A 27,832-nucleotide genomic window follows, 5' to 3' on the forward strand; every position below is an offset into this window, starting at 1 on the left:
CACCGTTCTTTTATGGGCAAGTTGGGAGTTCGATCTGGGGTCTCCAACTTGAGGGGAGGTGTTACCGAAAAAAATTACTTTGGCCCCAACAAGAAGTAATGTTCAGACACAGGCTCAAAGTGGAGGAGACAGCTCAAAGTGGAGGAGACATTGGGACATAGGTTATGTCCAATATGTTCTAACTTTAGAATATCAAACTCCTTTTATTCCTCTTAAAGTGATGGCCACATGTACATGTAAGAATACACATAAATTGTAGCCAATGGTGATGGTTATTTCTTTGTATAAAGGCGGAATTCATCTGGAGACACTTAAAGTTGGCATCATTTTTCATTTAGACACCTAAACTGAAGGTTGTTCCTATTGAGCACTCATACTACACTAAACTTGTTCCAATTAGGCATTTTTTTTATAATTAGCCGAACTTACAAAGTGTGTGCAATGCACTCGCGGCTAACGTGGCGAATGACAAATAAAAAAAGGATATATATCATTTTGAGTTAAAAAAAACTATTTTAAAATCTATTTAGTAAACAAAATAAAATAACATTCTCAAAAAGAAGAAAAAACTTAATTTACACCCAATCAGAAAATGACACATTATTAACAAAAGAAAAGACAAAAAAAGGACATATTGGTGTTCTTGAAATCATTGTTCTTGGTGTTCTTCACTATCTTCATGCGTATTCTTGTTTCAACCACGATTTTAATCCAAAATTTCAAGAGAAACTCCTCCAAATTTGTTATAACTTCAACTAAAGATTCCCTACCAAGACTTGAAGATAACCCCAATATTAATTTCTCAATTTTTCATCAAATCAAGAAACCTATTTTAAACCTTCAATCTTTATAAAGACCCCATTAATGGTGTTTCGATTTGAAATGAAGAATTCAGACTCATTTCAGTTTTAATCAATAGGGAGGCTGCTCCTGGAGATGAGTGACGGCTGGAGATGGGTGGGGTGAATAAGAAAGGTTTGGCAATGGGGTTTAGAGATGAGGGTGGCGGAGGATTTGGTGGTGAGAAGGGGGGAGCTTGCCGGCGGCTGGTTGTTTAGAGAAGGGGCTGGCGGTTGCTTTTTTGTGTGAAGAAGAAGGGTTTGTAAAGGGTGTGGGCAGCTGTGGTATTGGGATTTCATTTCTTACTTTAATCAATATGGACGATTGTTGGTTCAAACTTTGGAGCTAAATCAATGGTGGAGGCACAACAATGGTGAAAGTGGAGGAGGCAATGGAGAAGAAGAAGAAGAAGAAGAAGAAGAAGAAGAAGAAGAAGAAGAAGAAGAAGAAGAAGAAGAAGAAGAAGAAGAAGAAGAAATAAGAAAGACAAAAAGAAAAATCTATTTTTTGGGCTCTTCACGCACCTAGCTATATTGGGTGAAACTCACTTTATGTGCCAACTCAGCAAGAAGTGCCTAATTGGGACAAAGTTCATGTAATGTATGTGCTCATTAGGAACACCCTTAAGTTCTGGTGTCTAAATAAAAAATGGTGTCAACTTTAAGTGTCTCCATGTGTATTCTGCCTTGTATAAATATAGAAATAGCACTGTACATATGACACAAGAAATAGAAAAATATTTTTCATACCATCTTTGTTGAATTTCTTCGGTATGTATAATCGTACGATAAAAGTTTTGTAACACGTTATGAGGACCGAGGGCAAGGGACGATTGAGCAACTCAAACGACAACTTTATTATCTGATGTAATTAATATTTTACTTAATGATATGGTTAGTAGAAGTAAATTTAGTTAGAACAATGGTAAAATATACGCCTAAGTATATATGGACAAACGAAATAAATTATTATTTTTATAAAAATAACAGAGCCAATTTTTCAGATACTACTACACTTGTCTTCCTTCTCTGCTCGCAAAGACTCCAACTAAGCGTTGGTTCATATCCGAAGAGAAGTAGTTCTACCGCGGGAGTACGTTTCTCATTGATGCACCGCGTATTCTTTGTTCAATGTCGGAAATACTATTACACTCACGCAATTGCAGCGAATTCTCAGATTTCTCATTTTGCTCGTTTGGGCCAAATTCAGAATGCCCGAAGGGTGTTCGACGAAATGTCCGACAAAACTGTAACTTCTTGGAACTCGATAATCGCTGGGTATTTCCAAAATCAGCAGCCCTATGAAGGCCAGCGTCTTTTTGATCAAATGCCTGAGAGAAACATTGTTTCCTGGAATGGGTTAATCTCAGGTTATGTAAAGAATGGGATGGTGAAGGAAGCAAGAAAGGTGTTTGACAAAATGCCCCAAAGAAATGTCATTTCCTGGACTGCTATGGTCAGAGGGTATGTTGAGAAGGGATTGGTTGAGGAGGCGGAAACTCTGTTTTGGCAAATGCCTGAAAAGAATGTTGTGTCATGGACTGTGATGTTAGGCGGGTTGATTCAAGAAGGGAGAATTGATGAGGCTAGAAAGCTTTACGTCATGATGCCAGTAAAGGATGTAGTTGCAAGGACTAATATGATATGTGGATATTGTCAGGAAGCCAGGTTGGAAGAGGCTCGCGACCTCTTTGATGACATGCCACAAAAGAATGTCGTTTCTTGGACTGCCATGGTATCAGGATATGCCCAAAATGGTAAACTGGATATTGCTAGAAAACTATTTGAAGTCATGCCTGATAAGAATGAGATCTCATGGACTGCAATTGTCATAAGCAATGTGCAATATGGTAGATTTGAAGAGGCGTGGAAGCTTTTCGAAGTAATGCCTGTAAAAACCACTCCTGCTTGTAATGCCATAATACTTGGAATTGGACAGAATGGGGAGGTTGCTAAAGTAAGGATGGTATTTGATCATTTGAAGGAGAAGGATGATGCAACATGGAGTGCAATGATCAAGGTTTACGAAAGGAAAGGGTATGAGTTAGAGGCGCTGGATTTGTTTCAACGAATGCAAGTAGAAGGATTTCGGCCAAATTTCCCTTCCTTGATAAGCATGCTTTCAATTTGTGCTAGTCTTGCAAGTCTTGATTATGGTAGAGAGATACATGCAAAGTTAATCAGAACCGACTGTGATGATGATGTGTATGTCTCGTCTGTATTAATCACAATGTACATTAAATGTGGTGATTTCGTCAAGGCAAAAATAATATTTGACAGATTTTCTCCTAAAGATGTGGTCATGTGGAATTCCATTATAACAGGTTATGCTCAACATGGTTTAGGAGATGAAGCTCTAGAAGTGTTCAGAGAAATGTGTTCTTTAGGTATTACCCCAGACGAGGTTACCTTTGTTGGAGTTCTATCTGCATGCAGCTACACTGGGAAAGTGAAAGAAGGGCAAGGCATCTTCGAGTCCATGAATTCAAAATATCAGATGGAGCCAGCAACTGCACATTATGCTTGCATGGTAGACATGCTTGGTCGAGCTGGTCGGTTGAATGAGGCAATGGATCTGATCAACAAAATGACTGTAGAAGCAGATGCAATTGTTTGGGGTTCTTTGATGGGTGCATGTAGGATGCATATGAACCTAGACTTGGCGGAAGTTGCTGCAAAGAAACTTTTACAGCTTGAACCCCAAAATTCTGGGCCCTATGTCCTACTTTCTAATATTTATGCATCCAAAGGTAAGTGGGCTGATGTTGCTTCGCTTAGGAAGTCAATGCAGTCTAGGGAAGTGGTTAAATCACCTGGTTGTAGTTGGCTTGAGGTAGACAAGAAGGTGCATATGTTCACCGGTGGACAGAGCACACCCCATCCCGAGCATGAATCGATCATCAAAATGTTAGAAAAGTTGCGCCCTATGTTAAGAGAAGCTGGATATTGTCCTGATGGAAGCTTTGCTCTGCATGATGTGGATGAAGAAGAGAAGATGCATAGCTTGAATTATCACAGTGAGAAACTAGCTGTGGCCTATGGACTTCTGAAATTGCCTGAAGGTATGCCTATACGAGTAATGAAAAATCTTCGGGTTTGTGGTGATTGTCATTCTGCTATTAAATTAATATCTAAAGTCACAGGACGAGAGATAATTCTGAGAGATGCCAACAGATTTCACCATTTTAAGGATGGGGTATGTTCATGTAGGGATTATTGGTGACTGCTTGATTACCTGTAATAATTCATTACAAACAGCTTTGGTGTTGTGGTAAATGGTGACTATGCACTCATTTAGCAGCCAACTGTATGCATTCGTCTCTAATAGATTATAGAAGAGGATCATAAAGCCCACTAGTGCGAGTATTTCATCTCAAATTACTGGAGATATAGTGTATCCTGAGTTTGTCGAACAATTATAGAGGATTGTGTTGTCTACTCAAACAAATTCATTTGTGAATATAAAAGAATGCAAAGATTAGGACGGAGCTAATATCTAATCTCATACTAAACAATGCTCTGCACCAAGCCAGATCACCCATTATTGCAACCTTCAGAACAGGAGTTCCACTAGCTGGAGCTGGTTTCCAGAGCATGAACCGAGTCAGAGAATTAGCGTGAACAAAGACTAGAGCCGGAGACTTGGCGTTTGAACTGTGCTGAGCAGACATGACTTCTACCTTAACTTTGTCCTTTTCACTATGCACCAGCCATGAACTAAAACGGCTAATCTGTCAAAAACAATCTTGTTTCCAATCATGGCATGGCTTTACTGAGTTGGCATTGTTGCAGCTATTCTGATCTTCTTCAGCCACTTGTAGTACAGAGCCAAACTAGCGGAAGGTTGACAAGAATTCAAGAGAAGGTAAACCGTCCTGCCTAAGTTCACTGAAGTTAGCTTTCTGATCAAATTAGTTGTTACTGAAAGATATTATACTAAACTTCCATGAATTGAAACTGATATCCTGTTATTCTCTTTTCCCCGTTTTTCAGTTTTTTCTATTGAGATTGTTGTCTTTCTGCATTTTCTTCACTTTGTAGTAGTTCATATCTGTTTAAATTATTCAAAGCTATATGTGAATTGAAACTGATATCCTGTTATTTTGGATGTATGTTTTTCTTGTGTTATTTTCAAATTCAGCTTTCCATGGTTTGGGCTTGGGTTATAAGCATCGTTTGCTGGTTTCTTTTGCATTCTAATCCTTGTGTTGCATATCACGTATGAGCAGGAGTCGTACTCCTGGTTTTGTTGTTATAGCAGGGTTGGTGAAATAGAACGAGATCAGCTTGTGGCAGACTTCCATAAGGGTACGGGTGTAATTATGATTTACTTCTTCAGTTTGCAAATGGAGATGAACCTTAAGCTTTGTGTTTAGTGCTTCCTATTTTTCTTACCTTTGCTGCTAGTTTTTCTTTTTTTCTTTTTCATATTAAATGGTAGACTTGTTGATTAAAAAACTTGCTTCTGCTTTAATCAGGTGCTTCCCCCTCGAAGCTATGGATATCCTGTTTTACCCTTCTAATGGATTGCCTATTCTGAAAAAAGATTCAAACAGTGCCATTGCTAGGGAACTATTTTGCCTTTCAGCAGACGAAGCAGCTTTAAGTTTATATCATGTTATATCGTCAGTGAATGCTGATCATATAGTAGAAGACTTGGCTGTGATATTCGATTGCAAGGTGGAAACCCCACCGTTTGTCTTGGGCTACATCTGGGAGCAAAACACAAAGAATCTGGCACTTGGCAAAGTGTCATTGACAGATGTAAAAACAGATTTGCTCCAAGAAAGAAGCTGTACCTTTCTTTGGGAGGAAGACTATACTAATCAGTAGTGTTTTGTATGGCGTCCCTACTTGATGTCTTTACTGCACATTCGTGCAAATGTTGGAAAGCGATTGAATAAAATAAAACCTTTCTATGGTAATGAAATTCTGAGAAGAAAGAAATGCATCGAGTCAGATGGCCCATAGTGACTAAAGACAAAAAGAAATTCTATGAGGTATGGGAATCAAAAATCTGAAATTCTCAACAAAAGTTTGTTCCCGAATAGTGTAGGAGGTACAATGAGCAGGGATGAATTGTGGAAGAATGTGATAACAGTGCAATACAGCAAAACTGATAACTGGTGCACTAGACTAGTGACTACTTCATATGTAGTTGCACTATGGAAACCAATTAGAGGTAGGACTTTATAAAAAAAAGATAACTGAAGGAGCGCAATGGCAGGAAGATCAGATTATGGTCAGATAAATAGCTGGAAAGGTCTATCATGAAAGAGCTGTTCCCTGACCTTTACTATATAGCCGTCTTCAAGATTCACAACAATCTCGATGCTACACTGGAGATGGATAGAAGAAGTTTCAGTCACTGGAAATAAAAAGGGTTAATATAATCCGCGTTGCATAAACTGGAAGCAGTAAATATGGAGGTGAACAAGACCCCGTTGTATGGACAGGCTGCACGAATAGCAGATTCTCAGTTAACTCCTGTTAGAAAACTTTACTTCAACAGAGGAGTTGCAGTAACTCACTGTCCTTGAAAAATGATTTGGAAAGAAGAGTTCCGACAAAAGTTGTGTGTTTTTATGGATTACATCTTTTGGTGCTTGTTTTGACACAAGACGACTTACAGAGGAGAGGATATCAGTTATGCTGCAGTAGACAGTAAGCACCATCAGTCTGTTTTACCATTTATTAGTCCTTGAAGTCATTTTTTCTGTTGCATGTATTGGTTTCTCTTTCTCTTTTTGGTACCTTCTCTATCTATCTTTTCTTGTGCTATTCATGTCTAACTATAAATCGTTCTGCTCCATGTCAATTGAAACTAATATTTTGCTCATTTCTTTTTCTTTCTATAGCGGAGCCAGAATTTTCCCTAAGAGGAGTCAAAATATAAATAAGCATATAAAAAAATTAAGGGGATTCAACACATATATATCTGCATAAAAATAAAATATTTAACATATCTATGCGGTAGGTGTCAATTGACTCTCTTTGCCAATGAGTGGCTCCGTCATTGCATTCTATTATGCATGGTTTGGATGTTATAATAGTATGCATGCGTATAGCTGCTGAGAACCAGAGCATGATCTATTTTAAGGAGAAACAACTCCTGAATTCCAAATTCTTTGCTAGAGAGACAACAGCCCAAAGGTGACCAAATAAATCTGCAGATGAGTTCTTAAAATTCTTCATGCTCTTTTGGCAATATGAAACAATTCTGCATATTGCACGTAGTATCGAATTGATGGACAGAGACAACAAACAACTGGTACCAAATGCTTATAGAAGTTGCAATTCTAACAGGAAAGTTATGCAAATGATGACACCAATAGGTCACATAAATATTTTGCTACTTGAAGCTGGCCCTTAATTTAGGCAGCTGCAACCATAATCTGTAAAATTTACCATAAACATACTGCTGGTGGTTTACTCTTTTCTTTTTGACTGTACAAGGGTCCAAAAAAATAACCTCCAACTCTAGCTCAATGAAAATTATCTTAAATTCCTGAATACAAGCTCAAGAACCACAAAATATTCAGACTTTTAGTGACAAGAAGAAAAACTCAATAAGTCTTGGAACACCCATAATTCACAGTATCATCATCCGAATGGATCCAAAATCAGCCACCTTAACATAAGACATCAGTTGCTGTAGAAACTGAAGCACTTTCACCACAATTACTAATGAACAGACAACTGAATCAATCATGTGTGTCGAGGGGAAGAAAAAGAATAAAAGATAGCCTGGTGCACGAAGCATCACGCATTCACACAAGGTCTTGATTTTGGACCGCACTCCAAAGAGTGTGATGTAACCGGCCTACTTGATGCAAGCATCAATGGCTGATTTCCGTAACCTTTAGGTCACACAAAGACAATTTTACTGTTGCTCCAACTCCCCTCTTTTGAAAGAAAAAAATACAAAAGGGAAAAGGGTCAACTCAAATTGACTATATACATTCAGAAAATAAAATTCAGGTAGATGGGTGATCAGTAGTTACAGGGAGATTAGATTATCAAGTCGAACTCAACCCAATTCTGTCCCAGATTTGAAGAAGAAGAAATAGAGGAATTATCAAAATCTTGATGATGAGATGATGAAGTAGAAGAAGTAGCGTAAGAATAACGTTGGTAGGAATAAAGGCTATGAGGAAAACAGAGGAAAGTCCAAACACAGAGACCAATCCGTTGAAGAGGAAAACAGATAACAAGATCCAACAGTTGTTGGCTGCTTATTGGATCTTGCAAACATGCCAGAAACTGCCAAATCTGTGCTGAAAACTTTGCCACTGACACCACTAATACCCCATTGAATGCCATGTTTTGTTAGTAGTATGCTCTTCTTCTGTTTTTCTTTAGATTCTGCTCTTAAACTTACTTTTCACTTTTCTGTCATTTCCCTCAACTTGAAACTGTATGTTGTCCACTTGTCTGCCAGTTGAAGGTGTAAAGTAGGGGCGGAGCCCGAGTGCTCACTGCGCGTTTGGTCGAACCCAATAATTTTGATTCAAACCATATATTTATTTTTAAAAAGTTCATTGAATATATACGAATTATTACTCCCTCCGGTACACAATAAGGACCAATTTGCTTTGGGCACACGAAAATACTAAATTCTAGACGAAAAATAGTTAGTATAACTAAACTACCCTTCATTAAATGTTGCACCAGAGTTATAGTAGCACTTAATTCTCTTCTCAAATATGAGGAGTAAATGACTTTTTAGAAATACGTACATAAGGGTAATTTTGGAAAAACAAGTTAGAATTTTTTTTCTTGATTATATAAATTGACATTTAATTTGAACCAAAATAAAAAAACAAATTGATTACTTTTTGTGAACCGGAGTAAATAATTTAGAACGCAATAACTTAAAATTTTAGATTCCTGAATCCATAACCTCGAAATATTAACTCTCTGGTGCAAAGTGTAAAGTGGGGGAGAAGTGGTCAGCTGGAATTAATTGGCAATATTACATTGGTTTTAATGGAGTGGTTAAGCTATAATGATAAACCTATTGCTTTATTGGATATAATATATTAATATCATCTAGTCTAACTCGGTTACCAAATAATAGTTGTATTAAATATCGTTATGACAATATTCTAAAACATGATTCACAAGGATCTTTGGCTTTTTGAAAGAGACAAATTAAAAAAACCAATATTGTGGATACGGAATTTCTTATTAAATGTAGCTAACTAATCAAAATGAAACAACTCACCACAATATAAAAGTTGAGGCATTGATGAGTTGTACATATTGAAACAAGACAGTCAACATATTCACATTTAAGATAATTTGTCCTTGAAATCATCATTTTACATTTTTGAAAGATTTCACAATTTTCTTCCCAAATTCCATCCCAAATCACGAAATAAATGATGAATTCAGTGATAGATTCATGTACTCTAGCCAAATCTGAGTTAGAATCACTTATACCAAGGAATTTCTTGAAAAACCTTCGAAAAATCACCAAAATCCGAGCTCTCTAGGTCAAAATATCAAATAAAACACAAAACCTCGTATTTATAGAGTACCCCTCAGATTTCAGCCACCGCGGGCCGCCGTTTCACAGAGATTTGAAGGAAAATAATCACGAATTAGGGTTGAGGGAAGAACGGGGATTATGTGGTGTGATTTTGGGCTGGTTTGGATGAACTTGCCACTTGGCCGGAAAACTTCAAACTCTACACCTCTCGGTGGTTCGAGTGATTTTGGCCGAATTAACTTTCTCAAGACCAATTGGATATGCAAATTTGTACAACTAGGGTTCAAGTCGGGTATTACTCTCTCGAGGTTTATTTGCTAAAATTGAAAGGTACGAATATAAAATATTAGATGTTGCTAAAATTGAAAATACATTAAAATTAGATATATATTAAAATTGAAAATATATTAAATTAAAATATATAAAAATTAAAACTACGATAAATAGCATAATAACAAAGTAGGGGCTTATGTCGTTTCCAGATACACCAAAATCGTGTCTGCCCATATTCTTTCAATTTGGGTTTACAAGTCTGATAAAATATTTATTCTTTTCGTCATTAGTTAGGTAATTAAATTAATTGTTTGAGTACAAAATTTTCCCTTTTGTGTATATTAGTTTACTCGTACATACTTATTTTATAAAAATTATAACATGTTATTTTGGACAACTGTATTGGCTATCACAAAGTTAATTAGACTTTCTAACTCTTATTAATTACAAAAGTATTTGGCTCTCTGTATTATTGTTTAGAATAATAAATATCTATTGCCAGCTCATGTTGTTCCCTTTTTAAAAAGTTAATCATTTTGATTTGAATAAATCAATCATATCTGATAACATTATTGTACCTCATAGAATTAAAGCAATGTAATTATAAACAATACCTAAGTAGCCTTATTTATTTTTTAATCTTAATTTGCATTTACATGATATCCAATCCATCTCTAATTCAAGTAGTTGGCCAGTACTAAAATAACATCAGTTTTATTTAGATCTTCTTAATTCAAACGAGAGTTTTTGACCAATATTGTCTCTTATCTTTGAGGGTAGGTGTATTTTGATCCCTCAAATATAACCTGAGCATATTTAATCCCTTAAGTATGCTAAAGTGGAGCACCTTTAGTCTCACTGACAGAATGTGTTCAAAAACTAACGGTGTTAACCAACTCTGATTCATGAATCAAATCTTCTGCTCTAAAGCAAAATGTTTCCTCTCCTTTTATTAGATAACGCAAATTATCGCTTTAATTCTTCATTTTTAGATAATGTCTTCTAAAATTTTGACCTTGAAAATATCCCCTATGTGCCAGTTTTCAATGAGAAAATGACACTGTATAGCTGTTGTAAAATAATAGCCGAAAAATGTATAAATTTGTATATTATTTTGTATATAAATACATTTTGTATGTTAATATACAAAAATTATACAAATTTTATATACTTTTTCGGCTACTAAATATAAATAATTTCTGGTGCGGGCTAAAAGTGATAATACAATCTGGTTATTTGTTTGCTTCAATAATATGCCTAGAAGTGATCTTGTCAGCTATATATTTTTCAAATTTTAACTTTTCTTTTTGAAAAAATCAACAAAAAATTTTAAAAGTAAAAGTTTCAACGTTAAAATCTTAAATTTATCAGCTCTCTACTATTAGTGGATGTTGGTTTATAAAATATTTTTGATAAGTAAATTAAAAAGACGGTCAGTGCCGAAACACAACTCCGTAATTGATCTTTGACAGATTCTATCAGTGAGACTAAAGGTGCTCTACTTTAGCATACTTAAGGGACTAAATATGCTCATGATTATATTTGAGGGACCAAAATAAACCTAACCTCAAAGATAAGGGACAATATTGGCAAAAACTCTTCAAACTAGCAGTAACTATTTGGTACTTTGGTTTCTACTTTATTTCTCTATACAGATATTATATATGCAGATAAAAGTTTATTAATTATGAGATATAAGAAAACTCATGCAAAATTTATACATATTCCCAAAAGCTGACTTGATCTTAAAATAAAAAGGCGAATGCAATGTTCCTTTTTTTTTTCGTACCTCCAAATCTTTTGGTGATCAAGAATTTAAAAAAAAACATACATGTTTTTATTTCAAATTTATTAAAAAGAAAATGATTTTCCCTTATAAATTATTGGTTAAATGATTCGTCGAACGGTTCAGTTGATCTGAGCCCGGTTTAGACTCCAAGCACTCAAACCGGAGACTTCAACATCGTGGGATCCATTGTTGAAAACAAATATATGGGCATTATCGTTGATGGCTAAAGTAGGATAAGCTCTGGTTGTAATGCAAGTTTTTCCCCCTCCACCAAAGCTTTCTACTATGGAATGATCAATCTGTTTTAAAAAAGAAAAAAAAAAAGCATATAATTAGTCTAGCTATTTCGAGCTTTGAATATGTTACATGTGTTGCATAATTCAAAAATTAGGAGATTTGTATTTTGATAGTAAACTTACCAAAGTTCTCAATGACAACTTTTCCGTAACAGGATCAACATCCAAAAAGGCTCCATATTTGCTTGTGTCGTACTCAAAACCCTCAGCAGACCTGCATTTTGAAAAATTCATAATGAATTTCTAAAATCTTTTTAGTTTAAACAGCTGGGTAGGCGACTATAGTTGGGTGGGCGACTATGTAAGTTAAATGCAAACAAACACTTTCAAACTTGTCATGTTCCATCAAGTAGTATTTGTTGAGTTTCTTTTTAATATGAAAAGGTATTAAAAAGAGGGTGAATATGAAATGGAGGGAAATGAAAATTTTGAGTAAAATTTTAAGTTTCCAAATGCACTTCATGTAGCTCTTAAAGAGTTAGGAAGAAGGCAAGCCTCGCGCCGCCGTCGTCGCTCGCTCGGCTCGGCTCGGCGTCGGCTTCGGATTTGGATTTGGTCAAATGATCGATTGATTGATTAATATTTTGGACCAAATTTATTTGTTAATAGTGAATATTAACGTAATATTATCCGTGTTTGTAACGGATGTTTTCTAATCCGTGAATATTAATGAGCAAGTGCTCATTTCACCATGTTGAGTGCTTCCTCCATTAATTAAAAGTCTTAGTGCTCCAGCCACCATGAGTGCTTCCTCCATTAATTAAAAGCCTTAGTGCTCCAGCCACCATGAGAAAATGCTTCACCAAATGAGTGTGTTTACCAGCTGATTACACTATAAAAGAAACCAGCAGCTTGTTGAAAAACAGAAAAAAACGGACAGAAAATAGAAAGCAACGAGCAATCTAATTTCCTCTTCTATTATCGCTCAACATTGGCAATAAATTGCATTCCTTCCTCTCAAAAATTCCATTCGACTTCTGAGTTCTCCTCCTTTCTTGTGCATTGCTTTAAACTACAAACAAAGCAACCGTAAGTGTGATTTGCTGTCGAACTTTGTGTTCGCTGAAACACTGGGCATCCCAACACACGAGCATAATCCAATTGTGATATGCTTTGGCCTTTATTCTTTGCTGGTGCAAGATTCACGTCAATTGGAGTCTTTGCAACTTTAAAGCCCAAGTGCTTGAATTTTTCAAGTACTGTCTTAATATAATGAGATTGTGACAATGCCAGACCTTGAGGAGTCTTATGGATCTTAATTTCAAGAATTAAATCAGCAACTCCCAAGTTTTTCATATCAAACTTGCTAGTGAGCATACGCTTAGTAGCATTTATGTTGGAATTGTCATTACTCATTATCAGCATATCATCCACATATAGGCAAACAATGACTATGTGATTTGTAATATTTTTAATGTACATACATTTATCACATTCATTTATCTTAAAACCATTTGACAATATTGTTTGGTCAAATTTCGCATGTCATTGTTTGGGTGCTTGTTTTAGTCCGTAAAGGGACTTAACAAGTCTACATACCTTCTTTTCTTTACCTGGAACCACAAACCCTTCAGGTTGTTCCATGTAAATTTCTTCCTCCAAATCTCCATTTAAGAAGGCTGTCTTTACGTCCATTTGATGAATTTCAAGACCATAAACTGCAGCTAAAGCTACTAGCATTCATATGGATCATTACTGGAGAATATATATCAAAGTAGTCAAGACCTTCTCGTTGTCTATATTCTTTGACAACAAGTCTTGCCTTAAATTTATCAATAGTGCCATCATCTTTTAATTTTCTTTTAAAAATTCATTTACAACCCAAAGGTTTATTTCCAGGAGGAAGATCAACCAATTCCCATGTATGGTTGTTCAAAATGGATTCTATTTCACTATTGGCTGCTTCTTTCCAAGACAATGATTTCGAAGAAGACATAGCTTCTTTAAATGTTTGAGGATCATTCTCCAGAAAGTCACAAAATCTGGTCCTAATGAAGTAGACGTTCTTTGACGTTTACTACGTCTTGGATCCTCCTAATTAAATGTAATTTCTTTGTTTCTTCCCGAGGTCGTTTAGATCCTTCACCAAACAACTCCCATTCATTTTTTTACGGATATATATTTTCAAAGAACTCAGCATTATCTGATTCTATAACCGTATTATTATGAATGTCGGGATTTTCTGATTTATGAACCATAAATCAATATGATTTACTATTGGTCGCATATCCTATGAAAACACAATCAATTGTTTTCGGTCCTATTTTTACCCTTTTGGGTTTAGGAACTTGCACTTTTGCCAAACACCCCCACACTTTAAAATAATTCAAGTTGGGCTTCCTTCCTTTCCATTTTTCATATGGAATGGAATGTGTTTTACTATGGGGTACTCGATTTAGTATTCGGTTAGCCGTATGAACGGCTTCCCCCCACAAGTTCTGTTGCAAACCAGAACTTATCAACAATGCGTTCATCATCTCCTATAATGAACGATTCTTTCTTTCCGCAATCCCATTGGATTGGGGCGTGTAAGGGGATGTTGTTTGATGAATAATTTCATATTCTAGACATATTTCTTCAAAAGGAGATTCATATTCACCACCCCTATCACTTCTTATCATTTTGACTTTCTTGTTAAGTTGTGTTTCAACTTCATTTTTATATTGCCTGAATGTGTCTATTGCTTCATCTTTACTATTAAGTAAGTAAACATAGCAATATCGAGTACTATCGTCAATAAAAGTTATGAAATACTTCTTTCCACCGCGAGATGGTATTGACTTCATGTCACAAATATCTGTGTGAATTAAGTCTAAAGGATTTGAATTCCTTTCAACCGACTTATAAGGATGTTTAACATACTTAGATTCCACACATATTTGACATTTTGATTTTTCGCATTCAAACTTAGGCAATACTTCCAAGTTAATCATTTTTCGCAAGGTTTTATAATTGACATGACCCAAACGTACATGCCATAAATCATTTGACTCAAGTAAGTAAGAAGAAGCTGAAGTTTTATTATTAGTTTCAACAACTATTACATTCAGCTTGAAAAGGCCCTCAGTAAGGTAACCTTTTCCTACAAACATTTCATTCTTACTAATCACTACCTTGTCAGATACAAAAACGCACTTGAAACCGTGCTTTACAAGAAGTCCAGTAGAGACTAAGTTCTTCCTAATCTCGGGAACATGAAGGACGTTGTTCAAAGTCATGACCTTGCCAGAAGTCATCTTGAGAAATATCTTACCGTATCCTTCAATTTTTGCTGTAGCAGCATTTCCCATAGAGAGCGTCTCTTCGGGTCCAGCAGAAGCATATGTAGAAAATGCTTCCCTCACAGCACAAACATGGCGAGTGGCTCCAGAATCAATCCACCACTCCTTTGGGTTTCCTACCAGGTTGCATTCAGAAAGCATGGCGCACAAGTCATCAACATCATCATGCTTTTCTACCATGTTTGCTTGACCCCTTTGCTTGTCTTTCTTCCGAGCACGACACTCCGTAGATTTGTGTCCGGTTTTCCCACAGTTGTAGCAGTTTCCACTGAACCGCTTCTTGCTTGGGTTGTATTTCGGACCAGAAGCCTTCTTTCTCTTTTTGTTATCTTCAACAATATTTGCTCCCATTATTGTTGAATTTCCACGGCCTCTTCTCTCAGCAGCTTTGTTGTCCTCTTCGATTCTCAATCGAACAATGAGATCTTCAAGGGACATCTCCTTTCGTTTGTGTTTCAAATAATTTTTGAAGTCCTTCCACAATGGAGGCAACTTCTCAATTATTGCTGCTACTTGGAATGCTTCATTGATGACAAGACCTTCAGCAAGTAGATCATAAATAATTACTTGCAATTCCTGGACTTGGGTAATAACAGACTTGCTATCTACCATTTTGTAGTCCAAAAATTTTGCAGTGACAAATTTCTTCATCCCGGCATCTTCAGTTTTGTATTTCTTTTCAAGAGCATTCCACAATTCTTTTGATGTCTCCACGCCACTGTATATATTATACAGATTATCATCCAGTCCGCTAAGAAAATAATTCTTGCACAAAAAATCAGAATGCTCTCACGCCTCAATCACGAGAAAGCTTTCATTTCTCTGGAGTTTCATCTGGCAGATCAGGAACATCTTCCTTGATGAACTTCTGTAGACATAACGTAGTCAAGTAGAAGAACATCTTCTGCTGCCAGCGCTTGAAATCAATCCCAAAAAAAAATTCGGGTTTCTCTGCCGGTGCCAACGCCGGTGTTCGGCTTGTTGAAGCGTTGGCTGTCATCATCGGAATAGCTCGATTTCCGTTGTAAAAATAATCCTTCGTGGCGGTTTGTTGGAAATTAAAATCGACGTGATTTTTTTTTCTCCCAGTTTAAACATTTATTTGTGTCATTCTTTTACAGAAATGGAAAATGACAACAGAAACCGAGCTGTTCCGATGATGACAGCCAACGCATCAACAAGCCGAACACCGGCGTTGGCACCGGCAGAGAAATCCGAAAAAATTTTCGGGATTGATTTCAAGCGCTGGCAGCAGAAGATGTTCTTCTACTTGACTACGTTATGTCTACAGAAGTTCATCAAGGAAGATGTTCCGGATCTGCCAGATGAAACTCTAGAGAATGAAAGCTTTCTCGAGATTGAGGCGTGGAAGCATTCTAATTTTTTTGCAAGAATTATATTCTTAGCGGACTGGATGATAATCTGTATAATGTATACAGTGGCGTGGAGACATCAAAAGAATTGTGGAATGCGCTTGAAAAGAAATACAAAACTGAAGATATCGGGATGAAGAAATTCGTCGCTGCAAAACTTTTGGATTACAAAATGGTAGATAACAAGTCTGTTATTACCCAAGTCCAAGAATTGCAAGTAATTATTCATGATCTACTTGCTGAAGGTATATTTCAAAAGAATACTGATGTTGAAAGTAAAATTTTTAGTAATTTTACTAACGGAATTTTCATTGAAGGTCTTGTCATCAATGAAGCATTCCAAGTAGCAGCAATAATTGAGAAGTTGCCTCCATTGTGGAAGGACTTCAAAAATTATTTGAAACACAAACGAAAGGAGATGTCCCTTGAAGATCTCATTGTTCGATTGAGAATCGAAGAGGACAACAAAGCTGCTGAGAGAAGAGGCCGTGGAAATTCAACAATAATGGGAGCAAATATTGTTGAAGATAACAAAAAGAGAAAGAAGGCTTCTGGTCCGAAATACAACCCAAGCAAGAAGCGGTTCAGTGGAAACTGCTACAACTGTGGGAAAACCGGACACAAATCTACGGAGTGTCGTGCTCGGAAGAAAGACAAGCAAAGGGGTCAAGCAAACATGGTAGAAAAGCATGATGATGTTGATGACTTGTGCGCCATGCTTTCTGAATGCAACCTGGTAGGAAACCCAAAGGAGTGGTGGATTGATTCTGGAGCCACTCGCCATGTTTGTGCTATGAGGGAAGCATTTTCTACCTATGCTTCTGCTGGACCCGAAGAAACTCTTTCTATGGGAAATGCTGCTACAGCAAAATTTGAAGGATATGGGAAGATATTTCTCAAGATGACTTCTGGCAAGGTCATGAATTTGAACAGCATCCTTCATGTTCCCGAAATTAGGAAGAATTTAGTCTCTACTGGACTTCTTGTAAAGCACGGTTTCAAGTGCATTTTTGTATTTGACAAGGTTGTAATAAGTAAGAATGAAATGTTTGTAGGAAAAGGTTACCTCACTGAGGGCCTTTTCCAGCTCAATGTAATAGTTGTTGACAATAATAATAAGACTTCAGTTTTTTCTTACTTACTTGAGTCAAATGATTTATGGCATGTACGTTTGGGTCATGTCAATTATAAAACCTTGCGGAAAATGATTAACTTGGAAATATTGCCTAAGTTTGAATGCGAAAAATCAAAATGTCAAATATGTGTGAAATCTAAGTATGTTAAACATCTTCATAAGTCGGTTGAAAGGAATTCAAATCCTTTAGACTTAATTCACACAGATATTTATGACATGAAGTCAATACCATCTCGCGATGGAAAGAAGTATTTCATAACTTTTATTTTGGACAGTACTCGATATTGCTATGTTTACTTACTTAATAGTAAAGATGAAGCAATAGACGCATTCAGGCAATATAAAAATGAAGTTGAAACACAACTTAACAAGAAAGTCAAAATAATAAGAAGTGATAGGGTGGTGAATATGAATCTCTGTTTGAAGAAATATGTCTAGAATATGGAATTATTCATCAAACAACATCCCCTTACACGCCCCAATCCAATGGAATTGCGGAAAGAAAGAATCGTTCATTAAAGGAGATGATGAACGCATTGTTGATAAGTTCTGACTTGCCACAGAACTTGTGGGGAGAAGTCATTCTTACGGCTAGCCGAATATTAAATCAAGTACCCTATAGCAAAACACAATCCATTCCATATGAAAAATGGAAAGGAAGGAAGCCCAACTTGAATTATTTTAAAGTGTGGGGGTGTTTGGCAAAAGTGCAAGTTCCTAAACCCAAAAGGGTAAAAATAAGACCGAAAATAATTGATTGTGTTTTCATAGGATATGCGACCAATAGTAAAGCCTATCGATTTCTGGTTCATAAATCAGAAAATCCCGACATTCATAATAATACGGTTATAGAATCAGATAATGTTGAGTTCTTTGAAAATATATATCCGTATAAAAAGGAATGCGAGTCGATTTTGGTGAAGGATTTAAACGACCTCGGGAAGAAACAAAAGAAAGTACATTTAATCAGGAGGATCCAAGACGTAGTAAACATCAAAGAACGTCTACTTCATTTGGACCAGATTTTGTGACTTTCTTATTGGAGAATGAGCCTCAAACATTTAAAGAAGCTATGTCATCTTCGGAATCATTGTCTTGGAAAGAGGCAGTTAATAGTGAAATAGAATCCATTTTGAACAACCATACATGTGAATTGGTTGATCTTCCTCCTGGAAATAAACCTTTGGGTTGTAAATGAATTTTTAAAAGAAAAATGAAAGATGATTGCACTATTGATAAATTTAAGGCAAGACTTGTTGTCAAAGGATATAGACAACGAGAAGGTCTTGACTACTTTGATACATATTCTCCAGTGACGATCCATATGAATGCTAGTAGCTTTAGCTGCAGTTTATGGTCTTGAAATTCATCAAATGGACGTAAAGACAGCCTTCTTAAATGGAGATTTGGAGAAAGAAATTTACATGGAACAACCTGAAGGGTTTGTGGTTCCAGGTAAAGAAAAGAAGGTATGTAGACTTGTTAAGTCCCTTTACGGACTAAAACAAGCACCCAAACAATGGCATGCGAAATTTGACCAAACAATGTTGTCAAATAGTTTTAAGATAAATGAATGTGATAAATGTGTGTACATTAAAAATGTTCCAAATCACATAGTCATTGTTTGCCTATATGTGGATGATATGCTGATAATGAGTAATGACATTGCCAACATAAATGCTACTAAGTGTATGCTCACTAGCAAGTTTGATATGAAAAACTTGGGAGTTGCTGATTTAATTCTGGGAATTAAGATCCATAAGACTCCTCATGGTCTGGCATTGTCAAAATCTCATTATATTAAGACAGTACTTGAAAAATTCAAGCACTTGGGCTTTAAAGTTGCAAAGACTCCAATTGATGTGAATCTTGCACCAGCAAAGAATAAAGGCCAAAGCATATCACAATTGGATTATGCTCGTGTGTTGGGATGCTTAATGTATATCATGAATTGTACACGACCAGATATAGCTTATGCTATAAGTAAAGTGAGCCGATATACGAGCAATCCAGGCCAATCTCGTTGGATGACAATAAAACGAGTTTTGGGATATTTAGAACATACCCAGAACTTTGATTTGCACTACAGTAAATTCCCTGCGGTGATTGAGGGATACTGTGATGCAAATTGGATCACCGGTTCAGCTGATTCTAAGTCCACGAGTGGATATGTATTCACTATTGGTGGAGGAGCGGTACCTTGGAAGTCGTCCAAACAAACATGTATTGCCTGCTCTACAATGGAGGTTGAGTCATAGCCTTAGATAAAGCCGGTGAAGAAGTTGAATGGCTCCTAAATTTCTTGGAAGACATTCTATTTTGGCCCAAACCGTTGGCACCAATATGCATACATTGCGATAGCCAAACGGCAATTGGAAGGGCTGGGAGCGTTATGTATAATGGTAAATCTCGTCATATACGACGAAGACATAAAACCGTTAGGCAACTTCTCTCTAGAGGAATTATCACGATTACCTATGTAAAGTCAAGTGATAATGTGTCAGATCCACTTACAAAAGGCCTAACTAGAGAGGTAATTGAGAAATCATCGAGGGGAATAGGACTATGGCTGAGAACAAGTCATTGTGGCGGTAACTCTACCTAGAAGACTAGAGATCCCAAGATCTAGGTTCAAGGAGATCAAACAAAGTCATTAATGACGGTTCAACATTGTCAACAAAAATCTTGGTCCATTCTCGTGATGAGACAATGTTCAGTACCAGGGATAAAGCATTAAGGCTTTTTAATGATTTCTAAATTTAATACGGGATATATCAAATAGTGTATCTACGAGATAACACGTTTAGGAATCACCTATGTAAGTGTGAAGTGTTAGCCGCTTCAAGGAGAATTCTGCAAGGCCAATTCTCTACGCACTTATGAAATCAGGCGGTGTTCATGGCTGAAACGAACACAACAATGAGAACCAAAGACGGTTAGGGGTTGATTGTGTGACTTATGGTTTTCTAGGTATACACTAAAGTTCGACGGTTCAAAGATATCAAATCTACCGATTGACTATGTATATCCGACATAAGTTCACTACGGAAAGTTCAAAGGGAAACCTACTTATCCAAATGCAATTAATCCTTGCTTGCAAATCACATAAGTTTATCATGCATACTTCCGTGATATAGTCATTCCCCATTCATTTGGGGATTGTTGAGTTTCTTTTTAATATGGAAAGGTATTAAAAAGAAGGTGAATGGAAAATGGTGGGAAATGAAAATTTTGAGTAAAATTTTATGTTTCCAAATGCACTTCATGTAGTTCTTAAAGAGTTAGGAAGAAGGCAAGCCTCGCGTTGCCGTTGTCGCTCGCTCGGCTCGGCTCGGCGTCGGCTTCGGATTTGGATTTGGTCAACTGATCGATTGATTGATTAATATTTTTGACCAAATTTATTTGTTAATAGTGAATATTAACGTAATATTATCCGTATTTGTAACGGATGTTTTCCAATCTATGAATATTAGTGAGCAAGTGCTCATTTCACCATGTTGAGTGCTTCCTCCATTAATTAAAAGCCTTAGTGCTCCAGCCACCATGAGTGTTTCCTCCATTAATTAAAAGCCTTAGTGCTCCAGCCACCATGAGAAAATGCTTCACCAAATGAGTGTGTTTACCAGTTGATTACACTATAAAAGAAAGGTGCCAGCAGCTTGTTGAAAAATAGAAAAAAACGGACAGAAAACAGAAAGCAACGAGCAATCTGATTTCCTCTTCTGTTATCGCTCAACATTGGCTATAAATTGCATTCCTTCCTCTCAGAATTTCCATTCGACTTCTGAGTTCTCCTCCTTTCTTGTGCATTGCTTTAAATTACAAACAAAGCAACCATAAGTGTGATTTGCTGCCGAACTTTGTGTTCGCTGAAACACTGGGAATTCAGTGGGCTCGAATTAATTACTGTTTCATTTATATTTACATTTATAGGCTAACGTTCTTTTCTCCAGAATTATTATTTACAAGTACAAGTCAAATAAAAATTAACAAGCTTATAAAAATATTACCAGTATTGATGTTGCAAAAGCATTTATATGTTGCAAATAGGGGGTGGCAAACAGGCGGGTCGGGCCGGATATGAGCGATTCAAAATAGATAAATTATTTGATCCATGTATAATACGGATTGAAAATAGGCTAACTGGCATATAATGTGAATATTCATATTATTCATGGTTTCTTGAATATGATCACTTTTGGGATAATTTCTAGTCTCACAAACTTTAGAACCTCCAATTTAAGTCTTTATAAGTATAAAAGTTAAACTCATTAGTTATTCATTGGTTATCCATTTTCTAAGTGGATAATATGGTTCTTATCCATATTTGACCCGTTTTTAAAAAGTTCATTATCCAACCACTTTTTAACGAATAATACAGGTGGATAACTGTTTTTTTTAATCCATTTTGCCACCACCAGCTACAAATAAGCCTAAAAACTAGTGATTTTTGTATGCAGCAGATAATGTAGCCTATCCTTTTAGGAGGAGTTGAGTAGATACCTTTTCTGATCACAACCCATTAGCACAACAAACTTGCCATTCTTTTTGAAAATTCTAAAGAACACTGCAGTATATTCTTCAATGGTATTTGAGGCCAATACTAGCAATCCAAAAGGTCCAACACCAGTACTGTTTGCTGATGAAGCTTTTTGGCGACATATCTCTTGTGAATTACTCCAACTTGATTCCAGAACCTCTGCTTGCTCAAGCGTCGCGATTGGGATTGAGAAGGAGATTTCTACATCCGCCTGAAACAATAATAAGTCGATGAATAAACAACAATCCCAGTGTAATTCCACGAATGAAGTTTGGGGAGGAATCTTTGTATCCAGACCTTCCCGTAACCTGTGAAGGTAGAGAGGTTGTTTCCGAAATGCGCTCGGCAAAAGTTTAAAGAATTATACCTGTGCACCAGTGACACCTGGAATTTCACTCTTTGAACCTGCTTTTAGTGTTGTAGCTGGTAATATAACTTGGTTTTTCCTTAGTGTTTCAAGTTCTTCCACTGGCCATTGAACCAATTGCTTTCCAGCTTTATCGAGCCAAATCTTCCTAGGAAACGTCTGTAAAACAATGATTATCATTAGATAGAGGTAGGCCGAAGAAATATTTAGATAGAGGTAGGCCGAAGAAGTGTTGGGGAGAGGTGATCAGGATATGCAGGACATGTCACATCTTCAGCTTACCGAGGACATGACCCTTGATATGAGGGTGTGGAGGTCGTGAATTAAGGTAGGAGGTTAGTAAGTCGTCCAACGTATTTCTTTTCCAAACCTGTACTTCTTTTTCTTAGTTGTAGTACTAGTGTTATCCTGGTGTTCCCTATTTTTAGATCGCTATTATTACCCGATGTTTCTTATGCTTCGATTATATTTTTTTTGGTTATTGTTATTGTTTCTCTTTTGGAAACAGCTTCTCTATCCTCCAGGGTAGGGGTAAGGTTTGCGTACACATTACCCTCCCGGACCCTACCCACTGAGTTGTTGTTATTGTTTATCTTTCCGTAGTTCTTCGTCATAATTGTTGCGGTTTTGCTTTTCTTGAGTCGAGGTTTTATCAGAAACAACCTTCCTACTTTTACAAGGTAAGAGTCAGATCTAGATATATACTACCCTCCCTGATCCCACTTATGAGAATATACTCGATATATTATTGTTTTTCATCAGATATTTGAGAATTGTGCCATATATAAGAAAGGCATCAAAGGAATTAATTACCTGAAGACCAGACCATCCTTTGATGATATCAATTTCCCTACTTGTAGACTCATCAACCCAAGCAATCAAGATCCTCCTGGTTTTGGCACTGTCAAAAAAAGACTTAGAAGCATAAAACCTTCCATAATCCACCCTTAATCCTGATTCAATATTGTCTACAAATCCATCATCTGGTATATATACATCATTCTCATGGTCATAATTTCCAATCGTATAATAATCAACACCAGTACCAGCCACACTAATCTTAAGTACATATTTAATCCCTTGAAAAATCACTTTAGTGTCAACTCCATTTTCAGTACCATCAACTAATACAGGGAAAATTTCAGGACATTCCCACATTCTAGTTTCATTTGTCCAATGCAAGGGTCGCTCAGCTTCAGTCCAATGAATAAAATCTTTACTTTTGTATAAAATAGCAGTTCCATTGCCTTCTCTTTCATTTCCAATAATAACTCTCCAAATTCCATCATCAGGGCCTAACCACGCCGTGCTCGGGTCCCTGAACAAAGTTTCTTCCCCTGGATTAGGTACCATTATCGGATTATGATCCGATTTAATCCATTCGATAAGATAAGGATCTGATAAATCTTTTGGTATGGCTAGATTTTGAAGTTGTGTATCTTGTGTGTCACAACCAGTGTAAAGTATAGCTGGTGTGCCATTTTGGAGAAGTGTAACAGAACCTGACCAACAACCATTGATGTCATATGAATCTGAAGGGATAAGTGCAGGAGGATGAATAGTCCAGTCAACAAGATCAGTTGAAGTAGAATGACCCCATGCTAAGTTTCCCCATATTGCAGCTTCAGGATTGTACTGGTAAAATAAATGGTATATTCCTTTGTATATCATTGGTCCTGCAAATTTAATATTGTAAAATACTAACGGTGTAATTTAACTTGTTATAACAGGTTATTTACAGACAAGAGGGTTGCTCTGACGGTAAGCAACCTCCACTTCCAACCAAGAGGTTGTAGTTCGAGTCTCCCCAAGAGCAAGGTAGGAAGTTCTTGGAGGGAAGTATGTCGGGGGTCTATTTGGAAACAGCCTCTCTACTCCAGGGTAGGGGTAAGGTTTGCGGACACACTACCCTCCCCAGACCCCACTAAGTGGGATTATACTAGGTTGTTGTCGTTGTTGTTGTATAACAGGTTATTTACCATTTATTTTAGTTTATCAAGTTATGCTATTATAAAGTAACTAGCAATACCTATTGATTGTGTAAATATTTTTTTCATAATGTTTAGTGCATTGACACAATAAATGGGGAAAATATAGTAATGATATGATTGATCCAGTATCAAATACTGGTAATAATATAAACAAATGAATATTCTCCTGTGCTTCCAAATAATAAAAATAGCACGGGTTAGCCAGTTTTCGGACTGGTCATTCATAAATAGCCAGCGTTTGCAAAGTCATTGAAAAATAGTCAATATTTTACTGCAACACGAAAAGTTCCAGCATAATATACTGGAGATCGGTGTAACTGTGTATGAACTTCCAGCATATTATGCTAGAACTCCTACACGCGAAAAGTTCCAGTATATTATACTGGACCGGTAAGTATACTGGAGTTCCTGTATATTATACTGGAATTCCAGTATATTATTGGATTATTTTTCCGAATTTTGAACGATATTTTCGTTCAGATTTATCTTTACATGAAAAGTGGCTAAATTTCGATTACTTTTGAAATTATGGTTATTTTTGAATGATTACTTGTAAATTTAGCTATTTTTGAATTCCTTCCTTCCAAACATGATGTTCAAATTTGTACATAGTAGTTTAATTTTCTCCTCAGCTTTAGTTCCTATAATTACTTGGATCCTCTATTCTAGATGCACAACGAAGAGTTGATTATATTTAATTTTCTGATTAACATTTTCCTTATTATATTGAACAAGCAAGCAAACAACTACTGATGATTATAAATTCTATCGAATTATAAAATAATACGTAATTTGGTTATCACTTACAATACCTTCATTCAAGTTTAGTGTAATTCTTGAATTTTATTTAAATTTTGGCATACTTAGACTAGGGGTAAAAATAGGTAAGGTTGGTTCGGATTTTTTTAATTACAAACCATACTAATAATGCCGGATTTTTAAATCTGTAAACCAACCAAACCAACAAAGTCGGGTTTTTCAATCTCGATTTTTCTCGGATTTTCAAGTAGCACAAAATACGTAACTTGTCTCCAAATATTTTTTTAGTCCTAATAAGATACAATTATATAATGTATTTTTCAAGAAAATAATACAATAATATGATATAATTAAAATATTCAAAAAATAATAATAAAATTGCATAAAGCATATGCCATAATGAGAATTAACATAATCTAAAAATACTATATAGGTCATGCTTAAAATTAATATAGCTAATAAATACTATTAATTACATAATTAAGCACTAAAGAAAAAGATAAACTAAGTTATGCATTTTCATTATATACCAATGTAAAACTAAAAAATAGATATTCAACACTATCATCATTCCTAGTGTTGAATTGAATATCTTTTGTTAGCATTAGTATTGATTTGAACTTTGTTTGAGTTACTACATTTATGGGCTATAAAATTTATTTACCATTCAAGAATATTAAGTCCAAACTTAAAATAATACGTTAAAAAATAAAATTTTGAAAGAGTTTAAAATATATTTATAAATTACATTATAATAAATATTTATATATATAAAATATTTTTAAAAATTGTATAAATGTACTATCGGGTTGGTTTGATTTTGGTTTGACCTTTTTTTGTTAAACCCAAACTAATTATAGTCCGATTTTTTTTTCCAATACCAAACCACAATCGATTTTTTTTTTTAATTTGACTCGAATTATCGATTTGGTGCGGTTTATCGATTTTCTTTGTACACGCCTAACTTAGACAATGAAATCCTTATTTTAGAAAGATTTTCTAGGACAACTTTCCCGTTTTTCGTAAATGAAAATATAAAAACGGACAAGAAAAGAAGAACATTAATTTGGACGTCCAGCCACAACTTATTTTTATTATTTCCTCCGGTCCACAATAAGTGACCAATTTATTTTTTTATTTGTTCGTTTATATATTCAAGAAAAAATTCAATTTGTTTTTACAAAATTATCCTTATATACATATCCCTAAAAAATTTCTTACTCCTCACATTAAATATTTAATTAAGGGTAGTTTAGTCATACTAGGTATTACTATATAGGATTTAATATTTACTTAATGAGCGTGCCAAAAGCAAATTGGTCGCTTATTATGAAACGGAGGGAGTAGTGAGCTAAAATTACATCCAATTATCCCCATTTCTCTTTCTTATCATACCCTTGAGTTTTTAGGTTGTACAATATTATTGGAGGAAGAGAGCTGGAACGACAACATTAAAATTTGCCAGTATTATTTGTGACGTGAAAAAGGTAGAATTATGTGATAGAATTTTAAGTCCTCTAAATAGAAAACAATTAGACAAGAAAACTTACCATTAGGATCTGTGAGTCCAACATGTATTCCAGTTCATCAGCATTACAAGTCAACGACACGATCCACCAATCGAACAAAAATCAAGAATAAATAAATAAAAACATAAAATATAAAAAATAAGAGTTTATTATATATTACACAAAAATAATCACAAATCTGAAAAAGGATAAGCATATTTAAGAATTACCATTAATCCAATTTCGGGGAGGTTGAAAATGATATGCAGTTCTATAAGGTTGAGCCATGAGGATAGGAAAATATTGATTTACACTTGAAAACTTCTTTTTTGTTAGTGCAAATGTTGCATACAATTGAAGAAGGTATAAATACACTATCCCGTCTTACTCTGTCTTGTACAAGTCATTTAAAATAATATATTCCAACAAAATTTAAATAATATATGCCAACAAAATTTAAATAATATATCCCAACTAATCCCAAATAGTGTATTCCAACTAATCCAAAGACGGCAAACAAGAGGAAACTTCCATTCCATATATCTTACACAAGTCAAAATATTATATTTACAAGTCAAAATAATATATTCCAGCAAATTAAGACCTAAAGTATTAGTGGTTTATGAATTTGTCATCAATAATCTTAGCCAAACGGTGACCTGCTACGTAAGCATTTTGGTTTATGTATATATTGTACAAGTCAAATTAATATATTCCAACTTGTCTGTCTGAATTCAATCATGTACCTAAAAGACGCTTAGGTAAATATATGTTAATTTCTGGGGCAGGATTCTGATTATTTTATTTTATTACGAAATGCTGATTAAAACAGCATGATTGGATGGGTGAAACTTAAGGTTGTAGGTTAGGGGAGAGTTGTGAATATTTCTACAGCAGCAAAATAGAGTGAGACTAGTCAGTTAGGAGTTAGACTAAGAATGTCATTGGTCGTCTATTGATGCAGGGCTTTACCTGCTAATTTTTACTATATCAGCCATCTATTTCGTATTTCGTATTCTGTATTTCATATCTCTAATATTGTTGTTACTAATATATCGTCTCCTGTTGCTTTTTTTTTTTTAGCCGAGGGTCTTCTGGAAACAGCCTCTCTAATCTCTACCCTTCGGGGTAGGGGTAAGGTCTGCGTACATATTACCTTCCCCAAACCCCACTTGTGAGATTATACT

At 35.6% G+C, this 27,832-nt stretch overlaps 3 protein-coding genes across 5 annotated transcripts; 1 reads left to right on the forward strand and 2 right to left on the reverse strand.

Annotated features, from left to right (window-relative positions):
• The first annotated feature begins 1,838 nt into the window (after positions 1–1,838).
• Positions 1,839–6,678, forward strand: LOC104219654 (pentatricopeptide repeat-containing protein At1g56690, mitochondrial-like). Of its 3 annotated transcripts, XM_009770359.2 has the most exons (3): positions 1,839–4,704; positions 5,069–5,147; positions 5,318–6,678. In XM_009770359.2, exon 1 carries the CDS (start codon positions 1,948–1,950, stop codon positions 4,060–4,062), a length of 2,115 nt encoding a protein of 704 aa, XP_009768661.1. In that variant the 5' UTR covers positions 1,839–1,947; the 3' UTR covers positions 4,063–4,704; positions 5,069–5,147; positions 5,318–6,678. The 3 variants fall into 3 exon arrangements, with proteins under 3 accessions (XP_009768661.1, XP_070003961.1, XP_009768660.1); XM_070147860.1 differs by having other exon boundaries at positions 1,839–5,147; XM_009770358.2 differs by lacking the exon at positions 5,069–5,147.
• Positions 6,679–7,850: 1,172 nt separating this feature from the next.
• Positions 7,851–8,162, reverse strand: LOC104219652 (uncharacterized). The gene has a single exon (XM_070149957.1). The coding sequence runs from the start codon at positions 8,160–8,162 to the stop codon at positions 7,851–7,853; it is 312 nt and encodes a 103-aa protein (XP_070006058.1).
• A 3,139-nt stretch (positions 8,163–11,301) lies between these two features.
• Positions 11,302–26,997, reverse strand: LOC104219651 (beta-fructofuranosidase, insoluble isoenzyme CWINV3-like). Its single transcript, XM_009770354.2, has 7 exons — positions 26,876–26,997; positions 26,688–26,696; positions 23,201–24,063; positions 22,388–22,546; positions 21,984–22,231; positions 11,815–11,905; positions 11,302–11,694 (listed from the first exon to the last, which is right to left on the reverse strand). The coding sequence occupies exons 1-7, from the start codon at positions 26,931–26,933 to the stop codon at positions 11,515–11,517; spliced, it is 1,608 nt and encodes a 535-aa protein (XP_009768656.1). The 5' UTR covers positions 26,934–26,997; the 3' UTR covers positions 11,302–11,514.
• Positions 26,998–27,832: the final 835 nt, after the last annotated feature.

The sequence above is a fragment of the Nicotiana sylvestris genome, chromosome 6 (assembly GCF_000393655.2).
Source record: "Nicotiana sylvestris chromosome 6, ASM39365v2, whole genome shotgun sequence".
Lineage (NCBI taxonomy): Eukaryota > Viridiplantae > Streptophyta > Magnoliopsida > Solanales > Solanaceae > Nicotiana > Nicotiana sylvestris.

Bases quoted from the DNA above. Each gene is read 5' to 3' on its own strand.
- LOC104219654 (XM_070147860.1), top strand. From the start codon at position 1,948: ATGCACCGCGTATTCTTTGTTCAATGTCGGAAATACTATTACACTCAC.
- LOC104219652 (XM_070149957.1), bottom strand. From the start codon at position 8,162: ATGGCATTCAATGGGGTATTAGTGGTGTCAGTGGCAAAGTTTTCAGCA.
- LOC104219651 (XM_009770354.2), bottom strand. From the start codon at position 26,933: ATGGCTCAACCTTATAGAACTGCATATCATTTTCAACCTCCCCGAAAT. The intron at 22,232-22,387 runs GTATAATTCTTT...TTATTGTTTCAG, and splicing joins CAGGTGTCACTGGTGCACAG to GCGGATGTAGAAATCTCCTT. The intron at 11,695-11,814 runs GTAAGTTTACTA...TTTTTAAAACAG, and splicing joins AGTTGTCATTGAGAACTTTG to ATTGATCATTCCATAGTAGA.